Source organism: Cibotium barometz, chromosome 6 (assembly GCF_041138505.1).
Source record: "Cibotium barometz isolate CiBa-2024 chromosome 6, ASM4113850v1, whole genome shotgun sequence".
NCBI classification, from domain to species: domain Eukaryota; kingdom Viridiplantae; phylum Streptophyta; class Polypodiopsida; order Cyatheales; family Cibotiaceae; genus Cibotium; species Cibotium barometz.
In genome coordinates this window covers 22,861,649-22,873,183 of record NC_141051.1, presented here as the reverse complement: position 1 = coordinate 22,873,183, position 11,535 = coordinate 22,861,649, and the positions used below count along the sequence as shown (strand labels likewise).

General features: G+C 39.5%; 1 protein-coding gene across 1 annotated transcript; it reads right to left on the bottom strand.

Annotated features, from left to right (window-relative positions):
• Nucleotides 1–334: 334 nt before the first annotated feature.
• On the bottom strand, nucleotides 335–1,869 carry NIC1 (nicotinamidase 1). The gene is made up of 5 exons (XM_086799317.1): nucleotides 1,574–1,869; nucleotides 1,294–1,477; nucleotides 1,065–1,198; nucleotides 789–974; nucleotides 335–697 (listed from the first exon to the last, which is right to left on the bottom strand). Exons 1-5 carry the CDS (start codon nucleotides 1,712–1,714, stop codon nucleotides 602–604), a joined length of 741 nt encoding a protein of 246 aa, XP_086655443.1. The 5' UTR covers nucleotides 1,715–1,869; the 3' UTR covers nucleotides 335–601.
• Between the last annotated feature and the right edge of the window lie 9,666 nt (nucleotides 1,870–11,535).

The window sequence follows — 11,535 nt, the reverse complement described above, 5'->3', positions numbered from 1 at the left end:
ATAGCCAGTAAAGGCAATTGCATCCCAGTGCTTGTCCATCTCAACGTCGTCAGAGATACATCATCTCCAAGTATTCTAGTTGTCCAACACAACAGCAGAAGAAGAACAAATTCAAGCTGAGGTTAAGCCACTATAACTTCTTACCATACCCCAAGGTTCAAGCAAAATGACACCCACAGCTAAGTCTACTGGTGTTTTTGAATGCCTGCTTAGTACAACCAACTAAAATCTGATCTTACTTTACATTAAATGGTGGTGAGAGCCTATAGATAACACTATCACAGAACCATCATATCATGCACTAGATACGCTATACTGTGCCACAGCCACAAAACACTTTCAAGTCAACACCTTCACTTGCACAAATGCCATAGATACACTGTCCTAGGCTTGAGCAGATTAAGCAATATTAAGCTCATAGCTGCAGTATGAATATACAATGGGGTGACTATTACTTTACCATCCCAACAGAGGCTTTTTTGAGTATACAGTGAGGTGACTTATTTTACCAGCCCAACAAATCTTCGGTGCATCCACTCTATGCATATGTAGCTATCATACAGAAGTAGGCCAATCAAGAACATAAAAGCTGCACGAGGGGCTACAGCTGGGAAGCAGCCGAGGGGAAAATAATCTGGTCAACAACATGAGCTCCTCTTGCTTTGGCCATGTACAAGCCCATATGATGAGTAAGTGCCTGCAAAAGAAGAGTAAACAAGTAAACCCAAGAATTGATTGTTAAGACCTTCCTGTACCTTGCCTGGCAAAGATGAGAAGAAGAAACTTGCCTGTGGATGTGGGAGAGCCCCAGCAATCCCTTCTGCAATTTCCTTGGGTAGATCAAAGGTTGAACAGCCTTCACTGTACACTAGAACCTCCTCCAATGGGGGCAGAACACCATGGTTTCTCGCAGACAGCACAGTGACCACAAAATCAAGAACACAGATATCTGTGCATATACCAACAACCACCATCTGTCCAAGATTGCATCTTACATTAAAGCTGCATAGTGACGACGAGAAGTTCGGAGTACTCAAAATAAAAAAGAAGATCAAGCAGCATACCACTTGAATGTTGTTGTTCCTCACCCAATCTCCTACTGAATTGGTCCCATCTGCCTGCAAGCCTCCAATGTAACCATTGATGCAGTCCTTGCGCATCACGAAGGCATTCTTATCGTGTTCTAGCCACTGCAGATCTGTGAAGAAAACAAGAAAATGTTGAGAAACGGCTTGTCTGTGAAACACAAAAACTGGGACAAGTTTAACCAAAAGATTGAAGAAAGATAGTTACCAGGCACCAATTCATCTTCCCCGGAACCCTTGATGCAATGGGGTGGGTATGGCGGTTCTGGCTTGCTAGGGTCGTGTGTGTCCAGAAGCACGAGCATAGGCCAGTTTCTGGCAGAAAACTCTCCAGCAAGCTTGTTGGTCTCCTCGACCATGACAGAGATTTGCTGGTTGGGTGAAGATGGAGCCTGAGAGAAAAGGAGAAAACAAGCAGGGCATTACGCCTTACAAGAACTGCTCAAAGATCCAACAGACAAAGAGAGAGAGAGAGAGAGAGAGAGCACCAGGTTGCCACACCCAACAGAGCAGAAGCCTTTCTCTTCGTCAACAATGATGAGACCAATCGTCTTGTTGGCAGGAAGGGAGAAGCTTTCTTGCTCGAGCGGGAGCTCGCGCCGTAGCATGTCCAAGAAATCTACGCCCATGGTTATACCTGCTCTGAGAAGCTATGGATACCTCTCCTCTACAGCGTTTTTAGGGTTTCCTTACCTTTCCTCTCTCTTCTCTTTCTTTGCTTGCTTTGCTTTGTCAACAAGAGGCTTCTTCTGAAAAAGCCTTCGATGACAGGTATACGCTGCACACTCAGTTCTCGAAAATATATATATATATATATATATTTCAAACCAATCAAAATAAGTACAATATGCCACTTTATAACTTGAATATATGAAAAATCATTTCTTAAAATAAGCGCTAATTAAAATTTCAGCAGGTTTTTCTTAACAAATACACTAGAATGCCATAGCAGGTTTTTCTTAACAAATACACTAGAATGCCATTTTCTCCGAGCCCTACTTGGGATTCAGGGACATGAGAGGGGGTTAGCTGACATATCCTAGATACGATTGGGTGGGTAACATACGTGGCAGCCTATCATGTTGTATGCCAAGATGCCCTATATGCCAACCCCAAAACCCACACATGTCGTGCAAGGAGGGTTGAGTAATGGCTCATCTAGGGTTCTTGCACTTGCATAAGTGTAGCTATAGAGTTGCTCGGAACCTACATGCATGCTACTTGGAACCCACCTTCTTCTATGAACCTTGCAGGTACCGTTGCTTGGAGGTAACATTTGAACTTCCGCACATTTTGATTCATAGGCAACACATCAACTAGAGAGAGAAGTGAGGCTGAAGTTAGATAAATTTTAGTCGTCTTGATTGTCATTTGGGCATTTATGGAGTACAAAAACATTTGTCATTTAGGGACTATAAATCAAGCTACAAAAGGAAATCAAAACAAGTTGTTGAAGGAATTCAAAACAAGCTAACTACAGAAGGGATTCAAAACAAGCTTAAGACTTTCTATGGGTCTATGGAGAGTATCAAAGAGCTTCTCTGCCTAGATAAGTCTACTATATGTACTGAGTCGTAATCTTCATTGTAGTTCATTGTGTGGGCTGACATAAATTGCGAAGCCTTCATTACCGAGACAATTGTATGCACTGCTGATGCACGTTTATCTTGCTATTGATTTGCTTGCATTGATCTTTCCTTTTGTTTCTTTGTCTTGCACTTCCCTTGAGACCTCCTCTCGCACTCTAGCCTATGTCTATTGCTTAGATTCCCTCTTCCTACTCTCCTGCGGCACGTCCCCTAGGACACCTCCTCCCGCGCCCTTGCATGTGTACTTGTTGCCCATCCTCTCTTTTTTTTTGAGAAGAATGTGGGGGAGAGGGTGAACTTAAGCTCCTTGTGAGTAAAATTCTTCACAAACACAAACACACAAGAATAGACAAGCACACAAGAGAGAGATGGATGGCTGAATTTTCTACTAACTTCTTTACTTCTCTACAACCATAACATAAAGATAAGAGTACATACTGTAAGGGAAAGTACTCTACTACTAAAACATACAAGGTCCATAGTGTGAACCCAAACCAACTTGGGAAAAAAAATGTAGTAGTTGTATTTGTGCGGATTTTGTATATATATGATTTTTAGAGTTGTGTGTACGTGATGTCTTGTGAATCTAGGGCCCACCTTAGCTTGTTGAAGGCTTGTCATCAAATGTATCTTTGAGATTTTGATTAATAGCACAAGCTCTTTATAGCCAATAGTGGGTAGCTTAAGTGATATGATGGTGGCTTGCATAAGGTTGTGCGCCCTAGCCAAGAGGAGGTGATGTCTTGTGAATCTGGGGCCCACCTTGGCTCGTCATCAAGAGATTCTGATTAATAGCATCAGAGCTTTATATCTAATAATGGAAACCTTACATGATATGGTGGCTTGTTGCATAATGTTGAGCACTCAATCCAAGAGGAGCTCCTGATTGAGAAGCATATACATGTGAACACCTCACCTTCTTAAGTAGAGTAATTTGGGTGCAAGTGAGGTGTAGATTGCCCTTCAAAGCTTGGCCTATAATCCACAGTGGGTGTATGGCAAGAAAAGGTAAGAGGTGAGCGACAGGTTCTAGATGGCATATAATCAGCTATTGGAAGATAAGGTCTCGAGTGATCCCATGTACACAAGGGACATGGAGGAAAAAAAGGTTGCAAAAGTGTTACACAACACATAGAAGGGGGTTTGCTTAATCAAGGGATGCCAATAGGTTAGAGGAAGGAGGGGTTGCACAATAGTGTGGTGCTAAGAGAGGCCCATTAGGCAATCTATGCCCAATCTATGGAATTGTAGATATGTTTGTATAGAGAAGAAGGAAAGAATCTACATAAAGGTAATAGAAGCTTTGCATAAGGTGGTAGGTTTGGTAAGTTGAAAGCACATGGACTTCTTGTAACCTTTAATCCCTTCAAAGTAAGGGTGTGGGAGCCCATACACAAGGGATGAAGTAAGACAATTCTAGTTTACAATATTTGTGTATCTAGCTTGCCGCTATGATCACAGAGAACAATTATTCAATTCTTTCATGCCTCCAGGCTTCATATAAAAGTATACACACACACACACACACACACACACACACACACACACATGCACAAAGATGATAGAGTTCTAAACAATAGAGAAGAGAGAGCTCCTTAATTCAAGATTTTGTAAATTTTTTATCATGGTGGCCTATAGAAGCTTGCTTATATATATGTCTCTATTCAAATTGTATATAGAAATCAAACAAGTTCTATTTAGTCATTTGATTGTATGTACTTAGGATGTTTTTTTACAAATAGGATAGAATTTCTTATAGTGAGCTTGAGTGAATATGTGGGTTAAGATCTCTTCCGTGAAGAGAATGAAGGAGATGGTGGGTTGGGCACTCCTGTGATGAATAGGCTCACCCTTTGCATCATGAAGCCTGGGGAATTCACTTTCCATAGAGAGGGGATGCCACTTGCGTGCATGAAACTCATAAAAACCCCCTATTTACGTTTCTCTAAAAAATAAACTATACCCCTTTCTAAGCATATGAGTCCCAGTTATGAAATTCAAGTATCCCCTATTTAAGGTTTAAAAATCAAATAGCAGATATTGATGTTATGCATGTGACAAGTTGCAGCCCATGCATGTAAGTAGCATGCATGGATGTAAGTTCTAGAAGCACAAAGACCTACATGTACTCTCCAAAAATTATTCCATGTGTGGCTAGCTAAACCCCTACTTGCATTCTACCTTGTCCCTCTACCACCATAAATCCCCTCTCACCCCATACCTTATAAGCTTAAGCCCCCCCTTCCAAAAACTCCCCTCCCTTACACTCACGTGATACCATAAGATGTGGCCTTTGAATCCCCTAGGGCATGAAGGGAAGCTCAAACATGCCTATGGGAGACGCTAATACAAAGATCAAGTCAAGCTGGTAAAGGGGGGCATTGGGAGACTCCACTTGCATCATCACTCCAATGGCATAAAGGGAAGCTCATACATGCATATGGGAGGTGGTAATACAAAGATCAAGTCAAGCTAGTCAAAGGGGGGCATTGGGAGGCTCCACTTGCATCACAGCTTCACATCTTCACTCCAATGGCCACAAAATCAAAACACTCAGATTGCCACGAAATCTTTCTTAGTTTCTGCCAATGGAGTGTATTTATAAGTTTAATTTTAAGATCTTCTTCGTAATACTCAGTAACATGTGTATCTTAGTTTCAAGGGTGTATATTTTGATGTCAACTCCCTTGAAGTAATCTTCATGAGAAAAGGAAACATTAAGCTTACTTTATATGTTCGTGTAGAACAAGTATATACATATGGGAATTCGGTGTATGTACACGAGTGGTCTAAGTGATTAGTCTCTTTTGTGCTAGTAGTAGATTTCCAATAACATTGCCCTCTCACAAGGGTTTTAGCCTTCCCCAAACCATGGTGACAAGTGCACCAAACCCTTCAAAAATTTCGCATGACAAGTGCAACAAACTATAGTGCCAAGTGCACCAAACCCTTTAGAAAATTCGCATGACAACTACAGTTATGAAGATTTTGTGAAGTATGATTTGCCTAACAAGAACTATGCATTGTTGGATAGTTTTATTTAAGAAAGGCTTTGTATTTCTTAACATATATATTGGACAATAAGGGAGGAAAATAAGGAACCTTCGTATGTACCAAGTCTACTGCTAACTTGTGGAAATGTTCCAAATCACTAACTTGATGTCACAATTAGGATAGTTATGGCTCAGAGATACTTGTTTGCATACCTATGACTACTAGAAGCACATTCAAAATGATACAATTGGGCTTCTTGATGGTTGGACACACACATGATGATCTTGATGCAATATCTCTCAAAATTTGATGACATGAAAGACCCTTCGCATAGGTAAGACATTTGACTTACTATGTCATCGTGAACAACCAACTTTTAAGTCATTATTCACCTTTTGGGAAGGGCATAGGCATGGATGATGGCATGCATTGGAAATCGAAGTGTATTCGTCATAGAGGACGAATCTCAAGACTTTGTGGACAAGTTACTTGACTCATTATGTCATCAACAAATTTTAATAGTTACATTATGTATTATGTCGTCAACAAATTTTAATACTTTGGGGAGCAACTTTTTAGCATGTGTTTAAAACTAGAGTGAGCACAAATATTTAAAAAAACCCAATTTTCTTTATTTTCAAAGTGTCATTTTAATACTTTGAGGAGCGACTTTTTAGCATGTGTTTAAAACTAGAGTGAGCACATATATTTAAAAAGGACCCAATTTTCTTTGTTTTTGACAATTTTCCATTTTTTAATGAAACCTTTACATGTACTTCGTTCCATTTTACTCCATAATACCTTGTGGAATTGACTTATTTCATAACTTTTAGATTTTCAAATTCAACTTTTCTATTCGTTTGGAGAGGTGATATTGAATTTTTTTAAGACCAAAATGAGAAACATTTGGATTTTTATCAAATAAATATATCTAATTCTAAGCATGTAAAAGTTCTGTAATTCTAAGAGAACAAGAAATACATAACCCTCCAAGTATTATGGATATCTTCAATTGATGAAAATATTTCGACGTCAGAGATGCTAGTGTTGCCAAAGAAGGCGCTAGAAGATATGCACCTAGGAAAAAGTTTGCACCAATATGAAGAACCCAAGCAACCAAGATACCATGCTTGATAGCTGCCCAGTATACTATGAGATGAACTAGAGGTTTCACTGGCCCACTTTCTAGGATCATTCACTTCTCACACCAGCACTTATTGTTGAGATATCAAGCTCAACTAGTGTTGTAGATATTGATGACCTGCCTTAGTGATAGCTTCCACACTTATAACACTGGCAGGGTTGGTCATGAGATTATGGACAATATCCCACTAGTGGTTTACAAGTTGTGTGATAGTCACTTTGGTGTACTAAAGTTATCATATAGTTATAGCACCAGCTTATGTAGTTAGGTTCACACTATGGAACATCAGCCCTTATACGTTACAGTAGGAGACACTTTGTTTTACAGTATGTACTCTTATCTCTTTATGTTATGGTTGTAGAGAAGAGAATAGAATAGAAGAAAATTCATCCATGTGTCTCTCTTGTGTGATTATCTACTCGCATTCGAGTTCTACCAAACAACGAGCAAGATTTTTCGAGCGAACCAAAATAACCGAGCGGAACCCATCAAAATAACCTAACTCAACAAATTGCATTATTAAAGAAAAGAGCCAAAAATTTGTCATTGATGGAATAAAAAAATTTGCAATATACCAATTAGTGTCTTCGTCTAGTGAATACAATGTACAAAAAAAGATGTAATGTGACTTGTTTTCCAAACGACACATGATCAACCAAGATACGAGGGTACTTTATCGCTATGTAACAAAACTGAAAAACAAAGACAAAGACAAGTTGCACCTATCGCCAATGAAGATTTTTCATCCATAACAAAAGATTACAGTATACAATTTAGTTTCTTGTTTTTGAATGCATTGTACACAAAAGACCCTTGGTATATTTGTAGCTTATGTGAGTTTAATATCGAAAGACTAATAATCAACCAAGATACTAGGAAAAAAGGAAAAAAAAGACGGTATATTCGTAGCTTATGTGAGCTCTCGACACCTTGTTGTGCACATGACCATGCTACCTTGAGTGTCCTAGGAGAGCTACTACAACTATGGCCTTCTTCCTCTCTCTTCCAATCATGGGGGCTACTTGGTTGAAGAGCTATTGTTTTGGCTATTGTATATGCAGATTGTTACTTAAGTTTGGCTTGTGTGTGTAGCCCCACTATATTATATGAGCTTGGCACCACCTTCTGAAGTGTTGTACCAAGATCTTATAAATACACCGAAGGCCAAGATTCACTGCTCCTCTCCCCCCGTTTCGCGCTGCCCTTTGTCTACTATTGCCTTCTCTCATAGTAATTTGGCCAATGCACTCCAAATCCTATTGAACCTATTGGTAGTAGCCTACTTTTGTCTTTATCTTTTAGTTTCTTGAGTTGTATTGCTCATAAGTGTGGCCAGTTACTTTGGATGTACCTGAATGTGAGGATCCTAAACGAGATCCTAATAAAGTGAGAAAGATGGGATGTGCATGACCTAATCCAAGCTCTAACTAAACACTTTCTATGAATGATACCATGTTAAAATTCATGGTGCCTATAGTGGCTCATAATAAGTAATGCACAAAAAGATTGAGAGTAAAGATACTTAAAACTTGAGTAAGATAATTATAGGCAAGAATAATGAGCTCATGAGGAGCTCATAAAGTCATAATCATCATCTCATTACACTAGAGTTGATTCAAGTACATCTTTTTATAGCTCTCATAGAGCTCCCAAATCACAAGCTATGTGCACCCTTGTGCCATCCATTGAGTTAGGACCCTTAGTCTTTCTTCATTTCTAATGTGCATACTCTCCCCCTTGCTCTACTCATGTTTTACCTTAACACATTTCTATTTCAATAGCCTTAGGCTCAAGATCCTCTCGTGGCTATCTTTTTTCATTGCTCATAGCCCCCACCCCTTTCATGTTATGCGCTTTTTTATATCCGCACGTAGGCGATGCTGCAAAGGAAACACCTTTGTTAGGTGTTTTGAACTCGAGACCTCTTGCCTTTACCACTTGAGCTATCCCCTGATTGGCTAACTATTATATTTTTTGCACTTAGTAAGGTCCAACTTGCAAGCAAATTGAAGGAACACAGTTTTTTTTTGGGACAAGAATTTCTTAAAGGAAAACCTATATCATGAAGAGCAGCTGTTAAGTTTTCCTCCCACTATGTATATGGTCAAAAAGTTATCAGTGAATTCTTGAATTGACACTATTTAAGATTTTTCCAAAATTAGCATCAAGTTTCTCTTATCTATGCTTTCTTCTCCCCATACATGTGCTCAATGTTTGATTCCACCCAAGATTTAGGACTGCTTTCTTCTCCCCATACATATGCTCATCAATGTTTGATTTCACCCAAGATTTTTCCAAAATTAGCATTAAGTTTCTCTTATCTATGCTTTCTTCTCCCCATACATGTGCTCAATGTTTGATTCCACCCAAGATTTAGGACTGCTTGGCTCTCTTAAATGATTTGGATTTTTCTTGAAAATTAGGGTTTCCAATTGAAAATTTTGAGGATCCAGCTTGTTAATTCTCTTTTTCTATCTCTCCTCTACCCTCTCATATCATTGATTTGCAATAACGATCACAATTTTGGGGTTTCTTGAGATAAATAGGGTTTTGGGAATCACCTTCAAGATTAGGGTTTGTGGTGGGATTTCTTGAAATTTCAATCCACAATCCTTCTTCCCTTGATCTTCTCTATACAATCATGCATTGCTTGATCAATTTGGCGAAGTGCATTAGGGTTTTGGGAGAAAACAGGGTTTAGGGAAAAATTCTTGCATATCATGGGATTTTCATCATTCCCTTGCATATAGCTTGCATTGCTCTGAACCTCTACTTGCTCTTTATCCTTCCCACACATTTTTTCAATCATTTTACCCTATACATGCAAAGGAAGCTAACAATTAGATTGAAAGAAGAGAAGAGTATGCAATCATTGATGCTTCTTGCATTTGTTATGCCTTGGTGAGGGCATTGTTTTGTTGCTCTTTGATTGGTTGACTATTGCAAGCCTTGGAGCAAATGATTTTAATGAAGAAATTGTACAAGGATCATAATGCAAGCATGATTACATGCTAAAGTTGTAATGCACATGAGCATGAGTACATGCTTAGAATTGTAAGCCATCAAACACTATACTCTCTTTACATTGTTAGATTCTCAATCAAATTTTACAAGTTCAATTCAAAAAAGTACTAGAATCTAGCATGTTGAGAGGGTACCCTTGGCATTAGTGGAGAGGCCAAGGGGGAGCATGGCTTGAACTCTCCTTGTCACATGAATGCTTTTGGAAAAGCAGCAAAAGGAGGGGGATTAGGTACATAGAGTGAAGACATGGCCTCAACTCTTGCCCATCGGATTTCAAACTTTGGTAAGAGGGTGAGTAGGCTTGGCTGGGAGATTGATAAGAAAGATCTCTTCATCGACTTGTTACATCGAATCAAATGCAATTGACAACCAATGGGATTTTACAAGGTTGCATAGTTGGCATTATTTGGCACATTGGTATTGATATATAGATTGAGATTGGCTTCCAAATGCACCAAGGTCATGCCAAATTTTTTCCAAAATCTGGTCAAAGTGCCTTGATTGGATGCTAATTGGATGCCACATGATGCTTTGGGTGTGCCAAAATGCATTTGTGCAAGGGTATGCAAAGGGGATGCTTGCGGTGGGGCGGTTAACATTTGGGCATAATCTACAAATTTTGCAAAAGTGCAATTCAGTCCGAGGGATCTCGGGCTGATGCAAATTGGACACATACACTTCATTCCCCATCCTGAAACCTTCCAAACAAGCCAAATGGCATACCATTTGGAGCTATTGGTGAGCAGTTACACCCGTTTTCAAGGGGCAGTCCTGTTTTGGCAGTTTCTATACCAAAAGCGATCTTATGGACTGAACTTGATGGGTGTGTAGTACTCCTCAAAAGGATCCTAACAAGCTAAAGATTTCCCAAATCGGACTCTTGAGTAAGGAGTTACGGCCCATTTTTGGTAAAAGCATGTTTCATAAAAACCTAAAACAGAGAGTATTAGGGCCCGGGTTGAACTTAAACTAACCACATATGGTTATTCATCATCTCATTACCTTTACATAGAGCCTTAGTTTGTTCAAATCGGATAACTCTAGCTCCACTTTTTGGTAATTTTCTCAAAACAATCCATTATGGCCGGACAAGCCAAAAGGCAGTCCTCGGAAGCTATCATTAGTCATCACAGAAGACATGGAAGGGGAGGAGTTAGTGGAGCATGGCAATATGGATGTAATGGAGGAGTTGGAAGAGAAATTGATTGTGGCAAACACTCACAAAAGCACTTCTCCAATCAATGGGGCAAGCTTCAAAGGAAATTAAAGAGGCGGTAAATATGGGAGGCACTCATAATAAGCATACATCTCAAGGTGCACAAGCCATTTCAAACACTACCCTCTTGCAATTACTTGTGGAAAGACTCGATTTCAAGACACTTATGGGAGAGGTTGGATGTCATCAACCATATCTTAAATACGAGGTTTGAATTCATGACTACTAAGATTGGGGCTATTGAAGACCTATTGGAGCAACACCATGCAGATGCTATTGATGGTAGAATTGGTGGTATGCATGGGAGCAAATTACCTATGCACGAGGCTTCTCATAGGGTGGTCATAAGGAAGAGCTATGCAAGAGGCTTGTCATGATGGTCATAAGGAAGGCAAGAAAACTATGCAGGATGATTTTACAAGGGCTACCCATGAGAATCCTACAAAGAATGCCTTAAGTGGATTCATGGTGAAGGCTAGAAGA

Coding starts and splice junctions, on each gene's coding strand:
- NIC1 (XM_086799317.1), bottom strand. CDS start 1,714: ATGGGCGTAGATTTCTTGGACATGCTACGGCGCGAGCTCCCGCTCGAG. Junction 1,199..1,293: donor GGAAGATGAATTGGTGCCTG/GTAACTATCTTT, acceptor TTTTCTTCACAG/ATCTGCAGTGGCTAGAACAC. Junction 698..788: donor GGGCTCTCCCACATCCACAG/GCAAGTTTCTTC, acceptor CTTCTTTTGCAG/GCACTTACTCATCATATGGG.